General features: G+C 38.2%; 2 protein-coding genes across 3 annotated transcripts in view; one reads left to right on the plus strand and one right to left on the minus strand.

Annotated features, from left to right (window-relative positions):
• The first annotated feature begins 1,796 nt into the window (after positions 1 to 1,796).
• Positions 1,797 to 4,646, plus strand: LOC130257229 (uncharacterized). Its single transcript, XM_056499540.1, has 2 exons — positions 1,797 to 4,407; positions 4,552 to 4,646. Exon 1 carries the CDS (start codon positions 1,797 to 1,799, stop codon positions 2,805 to 2,807), a length of 1,011 nt encoding a protein of 336 aa, XP_056355515.1. The 3' UTR covers positions 2,808 to 4,407; positions 4,552 to 4,646.
• PIAS1 (protein inhibitor of activated STAT 1) overlaps positions 3,088 to 26,473 on the minus strand; it is a 58,398-nt gene continuing 35,012 nt past the window's right edge. The window contains exons 3-15 of one of the 2 annotated variants that reach the window (XR_008841292.1): positions 24,145 to 24,229; positions 23,253 to 23,300; positions 21,592 to 21,682; positions 21,032 to 21,166; positions 15,562 to 15,667; positions 13,422 to 13,495; positions 11,827 to 11,987; positions 10,056 to 10,186; positions 8,965 to 9,142; positions 7,036 to 7,178; positions 6,812 to 6,849; positions 4,740 to 6,149; positions 3,088 to 4,234 (exon numbers count right to left, since the gene is read on the minus strand). Coding sequence is in view for 1 of the 2 variants with exons in the window: in XM_056499539.1 (XP_056355514.1) it covers positions 5,853 to 6,149; positions 6,812 to 6,849; positions 7,036 to 7,178; positions 8,965 to 9,142; positions 10,056 to 10,186; positions 11,827 to 11,987; positions 13,422 to 13,495; positions 15,562 to 15,667; positions 21,032 to 21,166; positions 21,592 to 21,682; positions 23,253 to 23,300; positions 24,145 to 24,229 (1,487 nt within the window). In the remaining variant the exon portion in view is untranslated. Of the gene's footprint in view, positions 6,150 to 6,811; positions 6,850 to 7,035; positions 7,179 to 8,964; positions 9,143 to 10,055; positions 10,187 to 11,826; positions 11,988 to 13,421; positions 13,496 to 15,561; positions 15,668 to 21,031; positions 21,167 to 21,591; positions 21,683 to 23,252; positions 23,301 to 24,144; positions 24,230 to 26,473 lie in introns of both variants that reach the window. The other variant, XM_056499539.1, reaches the window with a different exon arrangement.

The following is a 26,473-nucleotide window of genomic DNA, read 5'->3' on the forward strand; positions in this document are numbered from 1 at the left end:
AGACAGGGGAAGGTACAGAAAATCAAATTCAGCTCTTAATGAGCTCTTCCTCCTCCAGGGACAGGAAATATTCCAAAAAAAGCTGAAAATCAGAGTTACAAAGAGCTCAGCACTGCAGGAAAGCAGCACAGGGGGATCAGAGACAATTCCAGGTCAAAAAAACAAAAAAAAAAACCCCAAAAAAACAAATCAGGAAAATCCCCTCTTCCCATTTTCCCCTTCAGGAAACACAAAATAACCAAATGTTTTTTATTACACTGAAAGTTTTCTACAGAACCAGGGAACATTCAATAGGTGAAGCAGGTTTTGGGTTTGGATTTGGGTTGGTTTTTTTTTTTTTTTTTAATAGAATAAATATTTTCACTGGGTACTTTTATACAAAGTGACACTGGGCTGCTGTACATTGGAAATCCATGGATTGGTTTGGCATGCCCTATGGGAAAGGAAGAGGTTTAAGGCAATGGATGACAGCTTTCAATTCATGGAATTCAGGGTCATTTTCATATTTTGTTTATTTACATTTTTTTTCCCTTTGTTAATCCATGAGCAGCAGCACTTTGGGGACCACCCTTGTTAGAAATCTAAAGTTCTGTTAAAAAATAAAAAAAAATAATAATAAAATCACACTGCTGAACCAAAATCTTTCCTATTAAAATGTGCTTGAAATGTTCAAAAATGAGTTTTTGAGTGTTCACCACGTTCTCCTCTGCAGCTCCTTGAGAATCCAAGGGAATCCCAAAACCATGGAATGCTGGCAGGAGGGAAGGCTGGGAGTGCTGGTCCCTCCCTCTGGGGTGGCAGGGCTGGTTATGGGATGGACCAGGGGGAGTTTCCAGCCCCCAAAGGACGGGAGAGGGGCAGGGGCAGCCAGGCCCTGCTGCACGGGCACGGGGCACAGCCCAGATGTGAGCACAGCCCAGATGTGAGCACAGCCCAGATGTGAATGTGACACCTGTGAGCACGGCCCAGATGTGAGCACAGCCAGATGTGAGCACAGCCCAGATGTGAATGTGAATGTGACACCTGTGCACAGCCCAGATGTGTGAGCACAGCCCAGATGTGAATGTGACACCTGAGCACAGCCCAGATGTTTGTGTGACACACCTGTGTGCACAGCCCAGATGTGTTTGTGTGACACCTGAGCACAGCCCAGATGTTTGTGTGTGACACACCTGTGCACGTCCCAAACCCAGCCCAGATGTGTGAGCACAGCCCAGATGTGTTTGTGACACCTGAGCACGGCCCAGATGTGAGCACAGCCCAGATGTGGATGTGACACCTGTGAGCACAGCCCAGATGTGTTTGTGTGACACACCTGTGCAGAGCCCAGATGTTTGTGACACACCTGTGCACGTCCCAAACCCATCCCAGATGTGTGTGAATGTCCCCATAACACCTGTGTGCTCCATACACACATCTGTGCAACCCCAACCCCCTGAGCACAGCCCAGATGTGTTTGTGTGACACCTGTGGGCACAGCCCAGATGTGTGAGCACAGCCCAGATGTGAATGTGTGTGTGTGACTCCCGTGTGCATTCCCAGGTGTGTGTGAATGTCCCCATAACACCTGTGTGCTCCATACACACATCTGTGCAACCCCAAACCCCTGAGCACAGCCCAGATGTGGCTGCACATCCCGGATAGATGTTCACATCCCAGATGTGCACATCCCAGCCAGATGTGCACAGCCCAGCCAGATGTGCACAGCCCACACGTGAGTGCATCTCCCAGACGTGTGAACGTTCCACACAGCCAGCTGTGCACCCCCACAGCCAGCTGTGCACCCCCACAGCCAGATGTGCCCCCCCAGCCAGATGTGCACCCCCACACCCAGATGTGCACCCCCACAGCCAGATGTGCAGCCCAGGCACATCTGCCCAGCCCAGCCCAGCCGGGTGTGGCTCTCCCAGCACGATCCCACCCGCGGCTCCGAGGATCCAGAGCAGGGGCACAGCCCAGGCACCGCTGGGAGCTGGAATCTGGGAATCTGGGAATGCTGGAGCACTGGGAATGGGAATGCTGGAGCACTGGGAATGCTGGAGCACTGGGAACTGGGAATGCTGGAGCACTGGGAACTGGGAATGCTGGAGCACTGGGAATGCTGGAGCACTGGGAATGGGAATGCTGGAGCACTGGGAATGGGCAATGCTCCTTTTCCAATCCCAGCACACCACCACCACATCCCACTGTCCATGGGATTAACAGGGTGTGAACCTGGAGCCTTCCCCTCCACTGGGATCTCAGGGAATTGGGAATGTTCCTGTCCAAGCTGCCATTCCCAAAATCCCAAATCCCAGCACACCAGCCCCACATCCCATTTCCATGGATTAACAGGGTTAGGACCTGCAGGGATCTCAGGGAATGGGAACACCAAGCTGAGCTGCCATTCCCAAAATCCCAAATCCCAGCACACCACCACCCCCACATCCCATTTCCATGGATTAACAGGGTTAGGACCTGCAGGGATCACAGGGAATTGGGAATGTTCCTGTCCAAGCTGCCATTCCCAAAATCCCAAATCCCAGCACACCACCACTCCCACATCCCATTTCCATGGATTAACAGGCTCTGGGTCCCTCTGCTGTTGGGATTCCCCTTTCCAGAATCCAAGCACAGTGGGAAAAGCAGCTCTGAGCAATCCCAAATTCCAGCAGCTGGGACACGCAGGCTCCAGGAAAACCACAGCACTCACACCCTCAATTCCAGAAAATTCCATTTTATCCATGAAAAAATCTCACCCTAAACTGGATCAGAGCCATTCCTGGCAGAGCTTGAATCACTTCAAAATCAGACTGTTTCAAAAATAACTCTTGCCCATTTTCTAGCCTTTTATTTCTTTTTTTTTTTTTTTACTTTTTTTCTTTTTTTTTTCCTTCTTTTTTTTTTTTTTTTTTTGGTTTTTTTTTTTTTTTTTGGAACTGACATTTAATAAATTATAAAATTGGGTGTATGGTGAAATAGAATATATCAGCCAGATATGTATGAAATACACATGCATGGGAAAAAACTATTGAACTCACCTGGAACTCACACACACAGATCTATAAATACATATATACACACACATATACATATAAACACCAACAGTTTCCTTTTTTTCCAAAATTTCAAGTCAACTATTTAGTGGCAGAGGGATGCTGTAAAAACACTAAAAACAATTTTTTTGATGCCACATCATGTGAACCTTTCAAATAACCATACAACTGATCAGACAGCAATATCTAAATGCTACTTGGATTAAAGAATTTTTTTTTTTTTTTTGCTTTTTTTTCTTGTTGTTTTTTTTTAATTTTTTCCTGTTTTTTTTTTCTTTTTTTTTTAATCAATGCAAGATTTATTTTGTTTTTTTTTTTGAGAGGATTTCATAGGCAAAAGGTGGCCCTTGTCAATGCTTGAAGCAGCTATTTGCAATCAACAGGTTTGTATTTTTTTTTTTTTGTTTTTTTTTTGGACATGAAAAAAATTCAGACAATAATCTGCTAATTTTAGTATTCCTTAAGTCTCTTTTTTTTTTTTTCCTGATAAACTCATTACCTGCACTTTCAACCAGTTATAAAAATATTTTTCACACCAGAGGAAATATTTACTCTCTCTGACATGGACTTTGGGACACAAGAGAATCACTTCCTTCCCTCCCCCTTTTTTCTCTGACTTTAAAGAATCTCTTGAAAAAAAAATCTGCATTCCAGCTATTTACACATTCCACTCCTTAAGAAGAATGGATCAACCCAAATGACCCAAAAAAAAAAAAAAAAATTAAATTTCCTATGTCATGCACAAAAAAAAAAAAAAAAAAAAAAAAGAGAAAAGAAACCAGGAATTAAATAAGGCTGAAAAAAAAAAAAATCCAAATAATTCCAAGGGAAAAGTGAATTTTTGAAAGCCACAAAGAGCTGGGTAAGGAGCAATAATCTGGGATTTGTGGTGGGTTTGGGGGTCAGGCTGGGCTGCACAGACCATGCAGGGGGGGCTGGATTTGCCTCTTGAGCTCAGGGAAAATCTCCCCTGGAAGCAGGAACTGCATCTACTGCACTAAAATGAGAATTTTCCAGGCAGGCAGGGCAGGCCTGAGCTGCCAAGGTGGAATATTTTTATTTTTTTTAGGATTTTAGGAGTTAAACACAAGCAGCTCCACGAGGTTACACTGACATGCTCAGGAGGGGGAGGGGGCTGCAGGGCTGGCAAACAAAACCTGCAGCCCCAGCCCAAAAAATGGAAAATCTTGTTCCTAAAACTTTCCTCAGCTGGGATTTGATGCTGATTTGGGGCCCCACTCCATAAATTGGAAAATTTTGTCCCACAAACCATTCCCCAGATGGGATTTGGGGTTCCACTCCATAAAAAGGGAAATTTTGTCCCACAAATAATTCCTCAGATGGGATTTGGGACCTCACAAAAATGGGACAAGTCATTCCTCAGCTGGGATTTGATCTTGATTTGGGGTTCCACTCAATAAAAATGGAAAATCTTGTCCCACAAATAATTCCTCAGCTGGGATTTGACCTTGATTTGGGGCTCCACTCCCCCAAAATGGAATTATCTTGTCCCTAGACCATTCCTCAGCTGGGATTTGATCTTGATTTGGGGCTCCACTTTGGAATATTTTGTCCCACAAACCATTTCTCAGATGGGATTTGGGGCTTCACTCCACAAAAACTGAACTCAAACCATCCCTCAGCTGGGATTTGTTGTTGATTTGGGGCTCCACTCCCCCAAAATGGAAGATCTTGTTCCTAAACCATTCCTCAGCTGGGACTGGGGCTTCACTCCATAAAAATGGAAAATTTTATCCCACAAACCATTGCACAGATGGGATTTGATGTTTATTTGGAGCTCCACTCCATAAAAATGGAAGATCTTGTTCCTAAACCATTCCTCAGCTGGGATTTGATGGAGTCAGGCCCTCAGGAATGACTGAACCCCAAAAAATGTGGAATATTCTGAGTTGGGAGGGACCCACAAGGATCAAAGTCCCACCCTGAGCATCCCTGGGAGCGTTGTCCAAACATTCCTGCAGCTCTGGCAGCCTTGGCAATGTCCAAAAAATTCCAAAAAGGGAATTCCCTGGGCAGCCCCACAGCCTCAGAGGAAGAATTTCCCCTAAAATCCAACCTAAAGCTCCCACTCAGCTTCATGTGAAGATGAATTTGTGACATTCCTGACTAAATCCAAAAGGAGAATTTGTCTGGGTAGAGGGGAAATGCCAAAAAAATCCCAAAAAACCAATCCCACTCCTGAAAGGCTCTGGGCTGCAGACAGAATTCTGCTGCCAGAATTAGGAAAATCTGCAAAAATATGGGATGGGGGAATCAGATTCCACCAGCAAAGGGAAATATTTGTCTCCAAAAGAGACAAAACTCTCTCCCCAAGCTTGAACTTTACAAGTTCAGCTCCTCTCCTGTTTCTTTAACTGTGGAGAAAATAATGCCATTGGTGTCCAAACTACAGGGAAAAAAAACCCAAAGGAAAGAAAAGAAACTCACATGGAAAATGCACAGGTGTAAAATCTTCAGCATCCATAAAAATGAACTGAAGCTCCTTGTTTTTCTTAAATTTTTTTTTTTCTCTTTTGTCTTTTTTTTTTTTTTCTTATTTTTACCAGCGAGGCCATCTTAGGTTTATATACAAAAGTAAAACTGAAAATAGACTTTTTTTTTTTTTTCTTTTTGTTCTCTGTACACATAAATCTTTTTTTTTTTTTTTTTTTTTTTTTTTCCCTTTTAAAATAAAAAAGGAAAAAAAAAAAACCACCTTGCTTAACTTTTTTTGGACAGAAAGAAAAACCGAGCATGAAGATTTCCTTTGTCCCACCCCAAAAAAAAAAAAAAAACCCAAAAAAAATTAGAAATGGATCAGTCCAATGAGATAATATCTGGTATGATACCAAAGATTGAGGCTGTGTCTGTGCTGCTCCTGCTGGCCACGGGGTGCCCGTGGTTCTCTCGGAGGCTGTTGGAGGAAACCAAGCTGCTGTTGCTGCCACTGCTGCTGCCATTTGTGGCTGGCAGGGAGCTGCTGCCTCCTGCATTCAGCTGATCCAGGAACATTTGGGATGAGGTGTAAGGGAAAAATCTGGAGTGTAAAAGTTCCTGATCGTCCGAGGCGGAGACGGCGGCGGCGGCGGCGGCGAGGAGGGAGGTGTTGTAATGCTGGGGGAAAGTTTAAAGGGATTGGGAGAAAAAGTTACAAAAAAAAGGGTTTGGTAAGGTGGGGTTTGGGGTTTTGTAGTGGTAGTAAAAGGGGAATGGGAGTTTAGGATTGGGGTGTCTCGGTTTGGAAGGTGGGAGGAGTTGGGGGTGGGGTGGAAAGGGCAGGGAGGGAATGGGAGCAGAAAAGGCAAAGCAGGAAAAAAGGCAAATAGGAATGGGAACAGAGAACCCAAATCAGGAATGGGATCTGAAAACCCAAATCAGGAATGGGATCTGAAAACCTCAACAAGGAATGGGATCTGAAAACCTCAACAAGGAATGGGATAAGAAAACCTCAACAAGAAATGGAATCAGAAAACCTCAACAAGGAATGGGATCTCAATCAGGAATGGGATCAGAAAACCCAAATCAGGAATGGGATGAAAAAACCCAAATCAGGAATGGGATCAGAAAACCCAAATCAGGAATGGGATCTGAAAACCTCAATCAGGAAAAGGACAAACAGGAATGAGATCAGAAAACCCCAAGCAGGAATGGGATCAGAAAACCCCAAAGAGGAATGGGATCAGAAAACCCAACCAGGAATGGGATCAGAGAGCCCCAAGCAGCAATGGGATCACAGCACCCAAACCAGGAAAAAGGTTTGGCTCTCCCTGACTTACCTGATTGTCACCTGACAGGAAAGGGAAGAAATCTAAACCTGTCAAGAGAAAAAAAAAAAAAAACAAAATTCAGCTTCTCAAAACAACCCCCTCTGTTTTTTCACCACTTATTTTGAAACAAAACCAGCCTAACACTGATGGCACATCAAATTCTCTTTGGCAGCAGACAGATTCAGCTGATTATTTTGGTTTTCTGCTGGATTTTAGTGCTGTGCAGGACTGACCTTGCAGGTCATAAGGCATGGGTGTCATGTGGAATGGGTGCCTGTAGTCCTGGATGAGGGATGTGTTGATGTAGCTGGTGTCCACAGCAGGAAGGCTTGGGGTTCTTGACACAGGAGAAGCTTGGTGGGGTAAATTTAAAATGCTGGAAAGCAAAAAAAAAAAAAAAAAAGAAAAAAAAAAAGGTTGTTAAAAGCATAAAAATACACTCTTGGTTTATTGCTGTCCCATCAGGGGGTGTTTATTTGCTAATTTTTAAATTGAATTTCAATTAAAAAAAATTCTGGCTGCTGCTTTTACATTTCCCTGTGCAAGAAAAACATCCCCAGATCTGCCAAATCCACATTGTGCCTTCTGCAGCATTTTACACTCACTCTTCCAAACACAACTGAAAAAATTTATTCTGTTCCACACTCAAAGCTTTGATTCCCTGTGCACCATTCTACAAATACAACCAAAATATTTTATTGTGTTGCACAGTTAAATCTTTAATTCCCTGTGCACCATTCCCCAAACACAACTGAAATATTTTATTGTGTTCCACACTCAAATCTTTGATTCCTTGTGCTCTATTTCACAAACACAACTGAAATATTTGTGTTCCACACTCAAATCTTTGATTCCCTGTGCTCTATTTCACAAACACAACTGAAATATTTTATTGTTTTCCACACTCCTTGATTCTCTCTGCTCCATTCCCCAAACACAACTAAAGTATTTTATTATTACCCATTTATATCTTTGACTCCCTGTGCTCCATTCCCCAAACAAAACTGAAATATTCCTGTTCCACACTCAAAGCTGTGATTCCAACCTGGTGCTCTGAGCACAAACCCTGGAGCTCCTGAATGAGGATTAACCCACACACAGAACCTTCTAGAGTGATTTATTTCCCACAGAACTTTCTAAAACTGCTTTATTTCACACACACAGAACTTTCTAGAGTGATTTATTTCCCACAGAAGTTTCTAGAGGGATTTATTTCACATACACAGAACTTTCTAGAGTGATTTATCTCCCACACACAGAACTTTCCAGAGGGATTTATTTCCCACACACAGAACTTTCTAGAGGGATTTCTCACACAGAGAACTTTCTAGAGTGATTTATCTCCCAAAAACAGAACTTTCCAGAGCTGCTTTATTTCTCACACACAGAACTTTCTAGAGTGATTTATCTCACACACACAGAACCTTCTAGAGCTGCTTTATTTCCCACACACAGAACTTTATAGAGTGATTTATCTCCCAAAACCAGAACTTTCTAGAGTGATTTATCTCCCACACACAGAACTTTATAGAGGGATTTATTTCCCACACACAGAACTTTCTAGAGTGATTTATCTCACACACAGAGAACTTTCTAGAGTGATTTATCTCCCACACACAGAACTTTCTAGAGTGATTTATTTCCCACACACAGAACTTTCTAGAGGGATTTATCTCCCAAAAACAGAACTTTCCAGAGCTGATTTATTTCCCTCACACAGAACTTTCTAGAGTGATTTATTTCCCACACACAGAACTTTCCAGAGCTGATTTATCTCCCCCACACAGAACTTTCTAGAGTGATTATCTCCCACACACAGAACTTTCTAGAGTGATTTATCTCCCACAGAAGTTTCTAGAGGGATTTATTTCCCACACACAGAACTTTCTAGAGTGATTTATTTCCCACAGAACTTTATAGAGTGATTTATTTCCCACACACAGAACTTTCTAGAGCTGATTTATTTCCCACACACAGAACTTTCTAGAGGGATTTATCTCACACACACAGAACTTTCTAGAGTGATTTGTTTCCCACACACAGAACTTTCTAGAGTGATTTATTTCCCACACACAGAACTTTCTAGAGTGATTATCTCCCACACACAGAACTTTCCAGAGTGATTTGTTTTGGCAGTGCTGCCTCCCCTGCTCTGCTCTCACCCCTTGTTGTTCATTGGTGATGCTGGGGATATGGAGGGACAGCTCCTCTTGGCTGAAGGCTCCTCCTCCTCCTCATCAGAGGAGCTGTCAATGGTCAGGTCGATCACTTCCACTTTCTTGTTTTTGTTGGATTGTTGGTGAGAGGACACCTGGTGGTCCAGGGAGGAGCTGATGCATCCTGCACAAAATCAACAATCAGCACAGCACAGCTCAGCACAGTTCTGATTTAAAGGCAAAAAAATAATGACAGAATGTTGGGGGGAAAAGCACCATCACCCCACAGAGGTGTCACCCCATTACTGATCTCAGAAGTGATTAAAGATTGTCTTGGGTTATAGGATGTGGCCAGAAATGTGAATTTATCACCATCTGTTGGAAGGTGGGATAGTTATTTCCTTATTTCCTGGCACACATTATCTGCTCATGGGCCATCTTTAACCCAGCTGGGCAATCATCTTTATCTTCCCACAGCCCATCCTCCCTCCAGGAGATATCTCCTGTTCATGGCCACTGAGTCCCAGGGCATGACTGATAAAATTCCATCATCCCACTGGGAGATGCTCCAGCCAGGGGAGGAGCCAAGCCTTTCCTACCCAGATAAAAACTGAGATTTGGGACACCAAGGGACCTTCTTCCCATTGGATTCCAGAGGAAAGCCAGACCTTTCCACATGATCCCTGGAGCTTCAGAGGAAACTGCACCTTCTCCAGGAGCACTGCTCCAGCTGAACCACATCTGCCCCTGCAGGAGGATGCAGCCACCATTGAATGGGACTGTGCCAACACCCTGACTGACTGACGGGTGTCAGCTTGGATTCTGACTCTGGCAGGGCTGGGATTGTTCTGTGTAATGCTGCATTGCTATTTTAATTTTCCTAGTCAAGAACTGTTATTCCTAATTCCCATATCTGTGCCTGAGAGCTCCTTAATTTCACAATGATAATAATTTGGAGGGAGGGGTTTACATTCTCCATTTCAAAGAGAAGCTTTTGCATTTTTTGGCAGACACCTGTCCTTAAACCAGAACAAAGATGTAAATAATGTTTAAAAATGGGAATTTTGAGAGGTGAAGAACCCCCAGCCATGGCTCACCATCAACTCCATTGTAGGATGCTGTCACCTCCTGCACCTCCTTCTTGGATCTCATGGGGGCCCAGGACCCATCCTCCTTGAACTGGATTTCATCACAGTCTGTACAAAACTTCAGGATTTCCATGAACAACCTGCCCAACAAAAACATCTCACATCAGTCCTAAAAAAGAGCTTTTTTTCCTTTAGCAGTCAGTGAAAGTCTGATTTTGTGTGTTTGCCTCCTTGATGAAAAGGAATCGCTCACAAAATTCAAAAATAAAAATCTGCAAAAATTATTTTATTTAAAAGCACTGAGAGTGGAATCCTGCAGAGCTCCTGGCACAGAACTCTCCATTTCCCAAAACAAAGGGATTATGTAAACTAGAATTTATTTTAAAAAATCTTCTCCTTACCCCCTGTGAAAAAATTTACCTGAGGAAACCTCTCCAGCTTTTGACCACACATTCTCTAAAAAAGACTCATTGCTGATGAGGTGTTTTTTTGAAATTTTAGGGTTTTTGGGAATTTATTAAATCCAAGTTATTCAGATTATTAAATCCAAATTATTCGGATCATAAAATCCAAATTACTCAGATTATTAAATCCAAAGTATTCAGGTTATCAAATCCAAGGTATTCACATTATCAAACTGAAATTATTCAGGCAATCAGATCCAGGTTATTCAGATTATTAATCCAAATTATTCAGGTTATCAGATCTAGGTTATTCAGATTATTGAATCCCAATTATTCAGGCTATGAGATCCAGGTTATTCAGATAATAAATCCCAATTATTCAGGCTATCAGATCTAGATTATTCAGATTATCAAATCCCAATTATTCATATTAACAAATCCAAGTTATTCAGAATATTAAATCCAAGTTACCCAGATTATCAAATCCTAATTATTCAGGCTATCAGATCTAGGTTATTCAGATCATTAAATCCAAATTATTCAGATTATCAAATCCTAATTATTCAGGCTATCAGATCCAGGTTATTCAGATAATAAATCCCAATTATTCAGATTATTAAATCCCAATTATTCAGATTATCAAATCTCAATTATTCAGGCTATCAGATCCAGGTTATTCAGATAATAAATCCCAATTACTCAGGCTATCAGATCCAGGTTATTCAGATAATAAATCCCAATTATTCAGGTTATCAGATCCAGGTTATTCAGATAATAAATCCCAATTATTCAGATAATAAATCCCAATTATTCAGATTATTAAATCCCAATTATTCAGATTATCAAATCCCAATTATTCAGGCTATCAGATCCAGGTTATTCAGATAATAAATCCCAATTATTCAGGCTATCAGATCCAGGTTATTCAGATAATAAATCCCAATTATTCAGATTATTAAATCCCAATTATTCAGATTATCAAATCCCAATTATTCAGGTTATCAGATCCAGGTTATTCAGATAATAAATCCCAATTATTCAGATAATAAATCCCAATTATTGAGATTATTAAATCCCAATTATTCAGATTATCAAATCCCAATTATTCAGGCTATCAGATCCAGGTTATTCAGATAATAAATCCCAATTATTCAGGCTATCAGATCCAGGTTATTCAGATAATAAATCCCAATTATTCAGATTATTAAATCCCAATTATTCAGATTATTAAATCCCAATTATTCAGGCTATCAGATCCAGGTTATTCAGATAATAAATCCCAATTACTCAGGTTCTCAGATCCAGGTAATTCAGATTATTAAGAGTTTCAGTTTCAGGCAGGAGATGACCTGGGGCTGGGCTCCAGCCTGACTCACCCATCAATGATGAGATGCTCATAAGGAGCTTTCTTGTCACACACAGGGCACACCCAGGTTGGTTTTTTCTCATTCATCTGGATGTAGAGAGTGGCATCAAAGCACTGCAGGTGGGAGCAGGTCAGGGCCCTGCAGGGGATGGTCAGGCGCATTTTGCCAAGCTGCAAATTAAAAAAAAAATAAAATTTATTATTTTGGGGTTCAATTATCCACCAGGGATTTTCTGTCTGAAAAGAGGCAAGAGTTAGGTGGAGTTTTATGTCTCAGAAATCTGAGTTTTGTCATTTACACAGGTGACTCCTTCCTGTTTGAAATGGGATAAAAGTGAATAAAAATAGTATTTTTAATTATAAGTGATCAAGGAAGTTGAAGAATACATCCAAACACAGAGTCCACTGAGCACAGGTGGAAGGACCAAAAAACCAAACCAAACCAAACCCAAATATTCCACCATGAAAATATCATTACACTGAAAGGAATTTCACTTTAATTGAAATAAACTGAGATTTAAATTATTCTGAAATAAATAAAAATCTCCTCACAAACCCCCAGCTCTGTGGGTGCTGATGCTGCAGCTCAGGAGGGGTTTGCACTGACCACACCAAAATCTAAACAAGATTTTTAGCACCTGAAAACCCCACAAAACAATAATTTATGATTAATTGTTCATGCAGTTGTGTTTATTTATATTTTATTGATAAAATCCACTCAAGGCTGCACCTGAGCAGCTCTGGGGTGGAATTTTGGGATCCAATCCAGGCTGATGCTGAGCAGTACAAGGAGGAAGCCACAGGATGGCACCACAATATCCCAAAAACCCCAAAAGCCTCTCCCAGGCCCCACTTCCTCCTGAACTGAAATCCCTCTGCCCCATGCCCAGAAAATCTTGGGGGTTTTTCCTTCCCTCTGGCTCCCAGGCCTGGGCACCTCCTCCCTCCCAATCCATGACCAAGCACATCATTCCCACCCAAAATCACATCATTCCCACCCAAAATCACATCATTCCCATCCCAAAATCACATTATTATTCCTATCCCTAAATCACGTAATTCCCATCCCAAAATAACATTATTTCTATCCCAAAATCCCATCAATCCCATCCCTAAATCACATTATTATTCCTATCCCAAATTCACATTACTATTTTCTATCCCTAAATCAAATTATTATTCCCATCCCAAAATCCCATCATTCCCATCCCAAAATCCCATTATTATCCTATCCCAAAATCCCATTGTTATTCCCATCCCTAAATCCCATTATTATTCCTATCCTAAAATCACATTACCATTTCCATCCCAAATTCACATTATTATTCCTATCCTAAAATCACATTATTATTTCCATCCCTAAATCCCATTATTATTTCCATCCCTAAATCCCATCATTCCCATCCCAAAATCCCATTATTATTCCTATTCCAAAAATCACATCATTCCCATCCCTAAATCACATCATTCCTATCCCAAAATCACATCATTCCCACCCAAAATCACATTATTCCTATCCTTAAATCCCATTATTATTCCTATCCCAAAATTCCACCATTCCCATTTCCATCAGAATCACTTTTAGGGAATAAAAAAACAACTTACTGGACAAAGCAGAGACACTCTCAAGCTGGTTGTTGCTATTTCACTGTCTGGATCAGCAGTTAGCTTCTCTTTAACTGGGATTTGAAAGAAGAAAAAGTTTATTTTAGGTTAATTTGAACATGAATTGGATGATAAAAAAAATAAAATAAGTTTGAAATGGTGTGTTTATCCAGAGGTGTCTTCACCTGACATTATTTAATATTTAATATCACATTATTTCAATTATAACTTCAAGCTAAAGTTGTTAAATTTGTTTAAAACTCTCACATGGAGAGGCAGCACCACAAACCCCAAATCCTCATCAAATTATTTAAAACTAAAAAGCAAATTGGGCAATAGGAAATCAGCAGTACCCTGAGAAAATCAGATTTAAATAACTGCAGTGAAATACTGAAGTCTTGAATTTCTGGAGTTTTTCATCCTCTGTTTTTATTTTCAAGGAAAAATTTAAAAAATCAAACTCATTTAATTCCTGCTCTAAGAACCAGAGCTACAATTTTATTCTCACCTTGCAGAGCAGCAGCCACAAGAGAAGATTTTTGTGCATTTAAATCATCAAACTGCAACAGGACAAATTAATTCTCAGCACTTTTATTTTATTTAGTGCTGGACTCATTTCTCCAGTTCTGGGGAAGGTGCAACACCTGATCTGAGCATTAAAAAGTGATTTAAAAGTGAATTAAAAGTGATTTAAAAGTGATTTAAAAGTGATCAGATAGTGGGATTTTCTTCCTTTCCCCAAAAATCAAACCCTCAGCAGTTTTTGGTGGTTATTTTCTGACACAAACTTGTCAGAGGACACAAAAAATCAGCAAATTCAGGATTTCTGTGCCACTCCCTTGGGGCTCACCCCAAATCTCCTGCCCAGATCCAGCCCCAGGGTGATTTTTGGCCCTGAATTCTCAATGCCCATTTATTTCCCTGCAGAAACACAGTTGTGCCATTCTGCACTAATTTAATTTAAATTTCTTCATTTCTGGAGAAGGTGCAACACCAGATCTGAGCATTGAAAAGTGATTTAAAGGTGATTTAAAAGTGATTTAAAAGTGATCAGATAGTGGGATTTTCTTCCTTTCCCCAAAAATCAAACCCACATCAGTTTTAGCTGGTGATTTTCTGACACAAACTTCTCAGAAGACACAAAAAATCAGCAAATTCAGGATTTCTGTGCCACTCTCTTGGGGCTCACCCCAATTCTCCTGCCCAGATCCAGCCCCAGGGTGATTTTTAGCCCTGAATTCTCAATGCCCATTTATTTCCCTGCAGAAACACAGTTGTGCCATTCTGCACTAATTTTTAAATTTCTTCATTTCTGGAGAAGGTGCAACACCAGATCTGAGCACTGAAAAGTGATTTAAAAGTGATCAGGTGCTGGGATTTTTCCCCCTCTCCCTAAAAGCCAAACCCACATCAGTTTTAGCTGGTGATTTTCTGACACAAACTTCTCAGAAGACACAAAAAAGCAGCAAATTCAGGATTTCTGTGCCACTCTCCTGGGGCTCACCCCAAATCTCCTGCCCAGATCCAGCCCCAGGGTGATTTTTTGGCCCTGAATTCTCAATGCCCATTTATTTCCCTGCAGAAACACAGTTGTGCCATTCTGCACTAATTTAATTTAGATTTGTTCATTTCTGGAGAAGGCACAGCACCTGATCTGAGCATTAAAAAGTGATTTAAAAGTGATTCAAAAGTGATCAGATAGTGGGATTTTCTTCCTTTCCCCAAAAATCAAACCCACATCAGTTTTAGCAAATTCAGGATTTCTGTGCCACTCCCTTGGGGCTCACCCCAATTCTCCTGCCCAGATCCAGCCCCAGGGTGATTTTTTGGCCCTGAATTCTCAATGCCCATTTATTTCCCTGCAGAAACACAGTTGTGCCATTCTGCACAAACAAAGCCAGGATGGCTGAGCTGAAAGAGATTCTCTTGCATTTTTCCTCTCCCAGTGTCACCAGGGTTCCTGGACTGGCTCCTAGTGCAAACAAAAGCCTCTGAGTCTTTCAATTGGAGCTGAATACAAAGAGCAGCACTATCAGATTCCCAAAGCCCAGAGGGCTGTAGGAAGTCCAAAGCTTGGTTAGCACAGTTCTAGCTGCAAAGTGAATTTTTTTTCCCCATTTTTAAGAAGCTCAGCACATACTGAGAGCTCTGGAGTGATCCGGGTTCCGGATTCCCTTGGCCCGCAACCGCTGCAGCAGCACCGAGGAGGAGAGCTGCTTCACCAGGTACACTGCCATGGAATAGTTCTGCAAAAAAACACAGAAAACACCAGATTAAATACCAAACATATCAGAGAAAACACCTAAAGTATCAGAGTAACCCCAGCCTGCAGCACAGCCAGCCTGCAGGTTATGGCACTGCAGGGAGAGCTGCTTCACCAGGTACACTGCCATGGAATAGTTCTGCCAAAAAACACAGAAAACATCAGATTAAACACCAAACATATCAGAGAAAACACCTAAAGTATCAGAGAAAACACCTAAAGTATCAGAGTAACCCCTGCCTGCAGGTTATGGCACTGCAGAGAGAGCTGCTTCACCAGGTACACTGCCATGGAATAGTTCTGCAAAAAAACACAGAAAACATCAGATTAAATACCAAACATATCAGAGAAAACACCTAAACTATCAGAGTAACCCCAGCCTGCAGGTTATGGCACTGCAGAGAGAGCTGCTTCACCAGGTACACTGCCATGGAATAGTTCTGCAAAACACCAAAAAACATCCAAAACATCAGAGAAAACACCTAAAGTATCAGAGAAAACACCTAAAGCATCAGAGAAAATATCAAAAGCATCAGAGTAAGCCCTGCCTGCAGCACAGCCAGCCTGCAGTTTATAGGACTGCAGAGAGAGCTGCTTCACCAGGTACACTGCCATGGAATAGTTCTGGAAAAAACACAGAAAACATCAAAAACATCAGATTTAAAACATTAAATTAAGATTTAAAACATTAAATACCAAACAAATCAGAGAAAACACCTAAACTATCAGAGTAACCCCTGCCTGCAGGTTATGGCACTGCAGGGAGAGCTGCTTCACCAGGTACACTGCCATGGAATAGTTCTGCAAAAAACACAGAAAGCACCCAAAATGTCAGAGAAATCACCAAAATATCAGAGTAAACACCAAAAATACCAGAATCAATATAAAAACCATCAGAGAAACCCCTATCTGCAGCACATAACAGTTTGTTATGTGGAGGAGAGAGAGCTGCTTCAGCAGGTACACTGCCATGGAATAGTTCTGCAAAGCACCAAAAATATCAAGAGAAAATACAAAAAAATATCAGAGTATCAAAAATATAAAAGTACCAAAAATATATTAAAAAAAAACCCCTGTCTGCAGCACAGCACTTGTATTAATGCATTTAATTTAATATGGATAATGTTCAGTATTGGTATCAGTACATTTAATTTTATATGGATAATGTTCAGCACTGCATTTGTATCAGTATATTTAATTTTACATGGATTATGTTCAGCACTGCATTTGTATCAGTATATTTAATTTAATATGGAATAATGTTCAGAACTGGTGTCAATATGTTTAATCTTATATGGATAATGTTCAGCACTGCACTGGTTTCAGTATATTTAATTTTATATGCATAATATTCAGCACTGCACGGTATCAGTCTATTTAATTTTATATAGATAATGTTCAGTACTGGTATCAATGCATTTAATTTTATATGGATAATGTTGAGTATTGTGTCAGTATATTTAATTTTATATGGATAATGTTCAGCACTGCATTTGTATCAGTATATTTAATTTAATATGGAATAATGTTCAGGACTGGTGTCAATATGTTTAATTTAATATGGATAATATTCAGCACTGCATTGTATCAGTATATTTAATTTTATATAGATAATATTCAGCACTGCACTGATATCAGTATATTTAATTTTATATAGATAATGTTCAGTATTGGTGACAATATATTTAATCTTATATGGATAATGTTCAGCACTGCACTGGTTTCAGTATATTTAATTTTCTGTGGATAATATTCAGCACTGCACTGGTATCAGTATATTTAATTTTATATGGATAATGTTGAGTATTGTGTCAGTATATTTAATTTTATATGGATAATGTTGAGTATTGTGTCAGTATATTTAATTTTATATGGATAATGTTCAGCACTGCACTTGTATCAGTATATTTAATTTTATATGGATAATGTTCAGCACTGCACTGGTATCAGTATATTTAATTTTACAGGAATAATGTTCAGTACTGGTGTCAATGCATTTAATTTTATATGGATAATGTTGAGTATTGTGTCAGTATATTTAATTTTATATGGATAATGTTGAGTACTGTGTCAGTATATTTAATTTTATATGGATAATATTCAGCACTGCACTTGTGTCAGTGCATTTAAGAAAAGCTGTCAGGCTAAATATGATCAGAATTTTTTCTTTTTTTAAAATAAAAGCTTATTTTGTTTTCAAAATACAGAAATAAGCAGTGATGCCTCATCCCAAGCTGGAAGCACTGGCCACCTTTTTCTTCTCTTCCTGCACTCAGTTTTCTCTGAAATCTGAATTTCATCACCAAAGGTCAGAGGCAGAACCCAACTCTGTCAAGTCCCAAAATTCAGGTGAATTTTCCCTCATGGAATGAACTCCTCCTGCCTGGAGCTCCAATTCTCATTTCTCTTATAATCTCCAAAAAAATCAAGTTATAAATGTTTTTATAAAATGTGATTTAGCAGCAGCACCCCTGAACCCCCAGCATGGAAAGGACTCTGTTCTCACATTACAGTACATTAATTATTTTTTAATTTAAACCTGGAGCTGCATTCACACCATTTAAATTAAAAAATAAAAAATTTTAAAAAAATCCATGTAATTGTGCAGGATCTGAAGGATTTCAGAGCTACATCTCACCACAAAATCACCCCAACTGAAACAGCAGCACAGACACATTTGAAATATTTTATCCTCACAATGAACACTTCTCACATCGTTAAAAACCACTACTGCCTTCACTTGTTTGTTTAGTGCCTCAATTAGGGGAAGAGTTAGAAAAATGCTAATTAACTTGTGAAATTATTTACAGACAGCTTGAATCTCCAAAGGCAGCAACTTGCCCAAGGCATCTTGTGCAGAAGGTTTTGGGAACAGATTGTGGAAAAATCAGAGAGAGATCCAGCAAAGAGGGGACAGGAACTGACTCTGGAGGGAAGGGGGACAGAGAATTCAGAATTTGTGTCACACAGGCACAGCCAAATATAAAATAATTCTTCACATTTCACTGTCAAAGTCTTAAATCATCAATTCAGGAAGGGTTGTGTCTTAAAGAATTAATTTAAGAAGGATTGTGTTTTAAATGATCAATTTAGGAAGGGTTGTGTTTTAAATGATCAATTTAGGAAGGGTTGTGTTTTAAGGAAAACATTCAGCAATTCTTGTTTTTTGGTTTTTATACAATTCCAGGATGGTTTGGGCTGGAAAGGATCTTAAATCCCATCCCAGTCCATGGGCAGGGACACCTCCCACTATCCCAGGCTGTTCCAACCCTGTCAAACCTGGATTTGGATAATTCTGGAGTTGTGTAATAATTCACTTATTTATGCCAGAAATTCCCCAAAATGTTCTTTATTAAGATTAATCTGTGAAACCTGAGAACCAGCCAGTTCCCAAGGGATTGTCCCAAACTTCCTGTCCCTAAATCCTGAATTCTGAGCAGCACCCACCTGCACAGAGTGGGCAGTGAAAAACCAAACTGAATTTTTCTGATACCTGCAGCTCTCATTAGATAAAAATATAATTTTTTTTTTTTTTAACCAAAATCACTCAGCCATCCTTTATCCCATCCTCTGAATGGAGATTGTTTTCCATCCAGAAATCCATCACAAAATCCCATCCTGATCTTTCAGAACTATTGTGCCTGAATGGAGTGTAAGCATTTTTTTATTTATTTTTTTTCCCCATGCTGGGCTTTGCACACTGACAAATTCTTGGCCAAAGTTTCACCTCAGGACAATTCTGGGCACTTCTAAAAAGCAGGCTGGGGGCAGTGGCAGCCTCTGGAATGCCCATCCAGCAGCTTTGCTGCCAGCACTGAAAGCAGCTCAGGAATTCAGGGGCTGATTTATTGAAGTCACTTTTTGCAGCACGTTCCAGATTTCATTAGTCTGATGGAACATCAGTGATTTTTGTAACAGACAGAAAAAAAATGTCCCACAGACACAAAAAAATGATCAAAAACATGAGGGTTTAAACAGGAAGGATAATGGGAGAAATGGAATCACTAGGGCTGTGCTGTTATTTTCTTTTTTTTTTTTTTTTAGCATTTCATTTTTTTCTCTGATTTCAAGATTTCATTTCCTGAAAGGAAAAATTTCATTTTAGGAAAGGGAATGAAATCTTGTGATTTCAGAGCAGATCAACTGGACAAGCTTTGGTTCATTTCCCTGCACTTCAGGTCATCCCATTCACTTTTAGTCCTTTCACTTCCTTTCAGATTTTTCTCTTTTGAAAATTTTTAACATTTCATTTCTTCTCCTGTTTCTCTGTTAACCTTTCTGTTCTGATTTCAGAATTTCAATGGGGATAATTTTTGACAAGTTTTGGCCCTTTTCTTCCCTGATTTCATGACTTCAATGGGGATATTTTTGGCAAGTTTTGCTCCTTTTCATTGCACCTCATTTTATCTCAGTACATCTGGTTGCAGCCACCCCATTTACAATTTGTGTCCCAAAGGAGCTCTGTGCTCTGTCTCACCTGCTCCTTGCCAGCCCAAGAGCTTCAAAGTCTGAATTTTGGCCAAATTAACAAACAAAAGGATTAGAGGATGCTTTGATCTCTTTATCTGTGCCCTCCCTGAGTCCTAGTCTTGAGTTGCAATGCAGGATGTAACAGAAATGTGAATTCTGTCCCATCTGTTACCCCAGCTGGGGCAGTGCCCCTGATCTCCTGGCACACATTATCTGCTCATGGGCCATCTTTAAACCAGCTGGGCAATCATCTTTATCTTCCCACAGCCCATCCTCCCTCCAGGAGATATCTCCTGTTCATGGCCACTGAGTCCCAGGGCATGACTGATAAAATTCCATCATCCCATGGGAGATGCTCCAGCCAGGGGAGGAGCCAAGCCTTTCCTACCCAGATAAAAACTGAGATTTGGGACACCAAGGCACCTTCTTTCCACTGGATTCCAGAGGAAAGCCAGACCTTTGCACATCATCCCTGGAGCTTCAGAGGGAACTGCACCTTCTCCAGGAGCACTGCTCCAGCTGAACCACATCTGCCCCTGCAGGAGGATGCAGCCACCATTGAATGGGACTGTGCCAACACCCTGACTGACTGACGGGTGTCAGCTTGGATTCTGACTCTGGCAGGGCTGGGATTGTTCTGTGTAATACTGCATTGCTATTTTAATTTTCCTAGTCAAGAACTGTTATTCCTAATTCCCATCTCTTTGCCTGAGAGCCCCTTAATTTCCAAATTAATTTGGATGGAGGGCGTTTCCAATCCTCCATTTCAAAGAGAAGCTTTTGCATTTTTTGGCAGCCAGCTGCCCTGCACACCAGGACACCCAGAGGGACTTTCTGCTGAGGATTAAGAGAAGAAGAAGAAGAGAAGGTGACTCACTCTGCCAATCTCTGCAGTCCAGGACACCACGATGGTGTTGGGCACCGTGGTGGACAAGCGCACGAGTGAGGTAATGTTGATTGGTCGGCTGGGGCGCTTTGGTTCAACTCCATTTTTGGTTGGTGGCAGGTAACCCTAAAAAACAAAATATTTCAGCTCTCATTAAACAAAAAAACCCAAAGTTTTTCTCTCCCAATACACCTGGATCAGGCTCTGTGTTTAATACAAAGAGTATTTTTTAAGTTCTTGCTGCTGACGGAAATCCAAAATCCTAACCCTGCCCACAGAATATTAAAAGGAATTTTGCCACCTCTCCTGTCTCAGCAAAACTAAACAAAAAAAACCCCCAAAGTTTGGACCAGAGTTTGTAAAATTCAATCCTTTTTTTTTCTCCACTCATGTTAATATTACTAAATATGTGATCTTGAAAAGAGGTTTTTAACTGGCTAAAACGAATTACTTAATATTTTCTACTCATTCTAAAGATTAGGATAATTTTTCAGGCAGGCAATTCCTACTAATGCATCCCAAAATGTGCATTAAAAGAATATTTTACTTACAGGAAGGCTGCATGGTTTCCCATTGACTTTCACACACAGATTGGGTGGGAAGTGATCTTCTTGTGGACAACTGGTTTCTGATAAACAGAACCTGAAAGCAAAGAGCTGCCATCACCTTTCACTTTCCAAATCATCTCTTCCTAGAGGGAATTGTTTTTATCACTGAGCTATGAAATCACAGCCCTCAAATTCCATCACAAAGCAGGAAAATCCCCCAAAATCCCAGTGGTTCAAGCAGGCTGGAGGTTCCTCCTCAGATTCCTTCAATCCCAATTTTTTCCCTGCCTTTTCTCCAGCCTGACCTCTCCACATTAAACAAATGTGTCACAAAATGACATTTTCCACCGTCCCAGCTGCAGTTTCAGGCAGCCAAGGAATCCTCAGGGCTCTGATGTTGAATTTATTTATTCCCAGTTCAAGGAGGTGTTTTTATTATAAAATTATTTATGATAAATTAAAAACCACAAATTAACCAGGATGTTGATTCCTAAAGAAGCAGATTTTGGAATTCCTGCTCGTGGATTTTCCATCCCATCCCACATGGCTGAGACAGAAGATTTAATCCATTTATAATTGATTAAAAACCCCAAATTAATCAAGATGTTGATTCCCAAAGAAAAAGATTTTGGAATTCCTGCTCATGGATTTTCCATCCCTCCTCACCTGGCTGAGACAGAGAATTTAATCATTTATGACTGATTAAAAATCCCAAATTAACCAGGCTGGTGATTCCCAAAGTTCCTAAAGAAGGAGATTTTGGAATTCCTGCTCATGGATTTTTCCATCCCATCCCACCTGGCTGAGACAGGATTTTATCCATTTATGGTTGATTAAAAACCCCAAATTAATCAAGATGTTAATTCCCAAAGTTCCTAAATAAGAAGATTTTGGAATTTCTACTCATGGATTTTCCATCCCTGGCTGAGACAGAGAATTTAATCCATTTATGATTGATTAAAATCCACAAATTAATCAAGATGTTGATCCTTGAAGTTCCTAAAGAAGGAGATTTTGGAATTTCTGCTCATGGATTTTCCATCCCTCCTCACCTGGCTGAGAAAGAGAATTTAATCCATTTATGATTGATTAAAAATCTCAAATTAACCAGGCTGATGATTCCCAAAGTTCCTAAATAAGGAGATTTTGGAATTTCTGCTCATGGATTTTCCATCCTATCCCACCTGGCTGAGACAGGATTTTATCCATTTATGATTGATTAAAAATCCCAAATTAACCAGGATGATGATTCCTAAAGAAGCAGATTTTGGAATTTCTGCTCATGGATTTTCCATCCCTCCTCACCTGGCTGAGAAAGAGAATTTAGAATTTATAATTAATTAAAAACCCCAAATTAACCAGGATGGTGATTCCTAAAAAAGCAGATTTTGGAATTCCTGCTCATGGATCTTCCATCCCTCCTCACTTGGCTCAAACAGAAAATTTAATCCATTTATGATTAAATAAAAACCCCAAATTAATCAAGATGTTGATCCCTGAAGTTCCTAAATAAGGAGATTTTGGAATTTCTACTCACTGATTTTTCCAGCCCCAAACATTCACTGAGAAGAAAATCAACCAGGAATTCCCAATTTTTTTGGGAAGGTTGGGAATAAATAAATTTATTTAGATAAATCCTAAAAAAACAATAAGAAAATCCCTACCTTAGCTGGACCTGTACTGTGAAGTCACATTTGGTCCCAGAAATATCCCTGGAAAAAACAAAATATGGGTTAAAAATCCTGTTTTTAATAAGATTCCTCAATATTGGGATATAGATTCCTCAAGAAGTTCAATTTATGAAAATCACTTTTTTTTTTTTACACAAAAAATGTAAAATTCACATTTTCAGGTCTGTATAATGGAAACCAGATTTTGCTGCTCTACCCTCAAAGAGAGTTTAAAAGGAAGAATTTTTATTTTTTTGAGGTAAAGAAATAAAATAAATAAATTCTGACCTCTATTTTTGTGGGTGTTTATTTTTTTTTGTATTTTTTTGGTTTTTCTTTTTTTTTCTTGTTTATTTTTGGTGGTTTTTTTTCTTTTTTTCTTTTTTTTTTTTTTTTTTTTTTTGTTTGTTTGTTTGTTTGTTTTTTGGTTTGGTTTGGGTTTTTTTTTTGCTTTTTTTTTGCTTTTTGTTTGTTTGTTTGTTTTTGTTTTTTGGTTTTTTTTTGGCTGGTTTCTTTGCTTTTGTGGGGGATTTGATTTTTTTTTTTTATGTTTTGGTGGGTGGGTCAGAATTTTTTTATTTTTTGGTTGGTTGGTTCAATTTTTTGTACATTATACAGAAAATTCTGATAATAAAGTCCCAACTTTATAACAAATTAACAGACTGATAAATCAAATTTAATTAATTAACTGCTGGCAAAATTCTGGATTTTTAGGGATCTTAACCCCAAAAACTCATTGAATTCTCTCCTCCCCATACAACAATAAAAAATAAATTTCCAGAGGAGTTTTCCCTTCTGATCTCCAAGTGAGGGAGATGAAAAGCTGCATTTTTGGGGTGAATTATTGGGGTTTTTATTGGAATTATTTGGATTTTTCCTGACTCACATGGAGCTGCTGATCTGCTGCACTTGCTGGGGTGTCAGGGCAAAGGCAAAGCAGGTTTCCCGAAATCTCTGGCTGTTATCTGAGGCTGCAAAAACAAAAACAAGCAGAAAAATTATTTTTTTTTTTTTTTTAAAAATTAAAATTAAAAAATTAGAAATTAAAAAAAAAAAGCATTAAATCCAGACACAGCTGGCTGTGAAAAGCTTTGGGAGTTGTCATTGAACAAGAAAATAAATAAAAATACACTGATGTGTTTATTAAAATAAGGATTAAAATTTTATTTATTATATATTATATATATATAAAATATATTATATATTATATATTTGTTTATTAAAATCTGATGTGTTTATTACATAAGGATGGGGATATGGAGGGATTTAATGGGAAATGTGCTCTGGTATAAAATAAAAATATAATTTAGGATTTCTCAGGAATCTTTTTTTTATTTCCCGCAGTGCACCAGAGCATGGCTGGGACTGGAAGAGTTCACTGCTATTTTATTTTATTTTATTTTATTTTATTTTATTTTACTTTATTTTATTTTACTTTATTTTATTTTATTTTACTTTATTTTATTTTACTTTACTTTTTACTTTTATTTTATTTTATTTATTTTGTTTTATTTTATTTTACTTTATTTTATTTTATTTTACTTTATTTTATTTTATTTTACTTTATTTTTTACTTTATTTTATTTTACTTTATTTTATTTTACTTTACTTTTTACTTTATTTTTTACCTTATTTTATCTTATTTTATTTTACTTTTATTTTAATTTACTTTATTTTATTTTACTTTACTTTATTTTACTTTATTTTATTTTACTTTATTTTACTTTACTTTATTTTATTTTATTTTACTTTATTTTATTTTATTTTACTTTATTTTTTACTTTATTTTATTTTACTTTATTTTATTTTACCTTACTTTTTACTTTACTTTATTTTACTTTATTTTATTTTATTTTACTTTATTTTACTTTACTTTTTACTTTATTTTATTTTATTTTTGGGGGTTTTTAGGCTGATTTTTTTCCTGTATTTTTCCCAGATTTTTCCTGATATTTTTCCCAAAAATCCTGGGAACTTTGGGGTATTTAAGTGCAGATTTTGGGTGTCCAGTGACACCAAAAATATCTAAAAAAAGCCAAAATCTGCAGCTGTAAAATCTGATTTTGGAGCAGAAGCAAACAGTGCTCCTGGCTGGAAATTAATGTGAAATATTTCTAAAATAATGGTTTTAGCAATAAAAATGGTTTAAAATATTTATAAAACAAAAAAATATTTATAATATTATTTGTATTATTTTTATATTTTAATATTATATATTATTTATAATATTATTTATAAATATTAATAATATTTATTAAATAATAAATGAAATAATTAATTAAAAGCATTATTAATAATTTTATAATTATTCATGCATTAAACTGGATAAATTTCCCATTTTTTGGTTTTAACTTTAATTATTCTATATTAAAATCAAACCATCAATAACCAAATTACTTCAATTCAGAATATCTCTCAAAATAAAAACCTTCATTTATCTCTAACCCCTAAACTTTTTAAGAATTTTAATATTTTTCTAATCCCTAAACTTATTTTCTTACCCAAAAATAACTCAAATAATATCCCTGGACATGTAATTTCTACAATAAAAAACCAAATTAAAATAACTACTATACTAAAACCAATCACAATAATTTAGAAAAAGTTTATGCAAGTATTAAAATTTATTCTAAATAGATAAATTTATAATTTCTTTGTCTTACCCTAAACCAAAACAAATAAATAATTGGGTTGGAACCAACAATACCAAAGGCACTGAGTGTAAATATTACAGCAATAACCTCCCAAAATCCCAATTTTTTTTTATTTTTTTGCATGACACTGCCCCAAAATCCTTCCATTTATCCCATTATTTATTTATTTTATATAATTATTGATTTATTCCAATTATTTGCTGTTGTGGGTGAGCAGGAACAAGGAACACCAAGTTTCTTGGAGAAAGAATTCAGTTTTATAAATAACTTCCATTTTTATTTTTATTTTTATTTTTATTTTTATTTTTATTTTTATTTTTTTTTATTTTATTTAATGCATCCATTTCCTCCCTGTGCCTGCAGGAAACAGCCACAATGGGGACAATGAACAATGAAAAATCTGATTTTTTCCCATTTGCTCTTCCATAGAATTTTCCACCTATTTTTAGCTGGAAATGGCAAGATCACAATTACAAACTCTTAATTAAAAGCTGAATTAATGAGGGAATTCCAGTTGTCATTTCTTGCTTTTCCATGGTTTTATCTGCTGCCTTAATTTTT

The sequence above is a fragment of the Oenanthe melanoleuca genome, chromosome 10 (genome assembly GCF_029582105.1).
Source record: "Oenanthe melanoleuca isolate GR-GAL-2019-014 chromosome 10, OMel1.0, whole genome shotgun sequence".
In the NCBI taxonomy this organism is placed as follows: Eukaryota; Metazoa; Chordata; class Aves; order Passeriformes; family Muscicapidae; genus Oenanthe; species Oenanthe melanoleuca.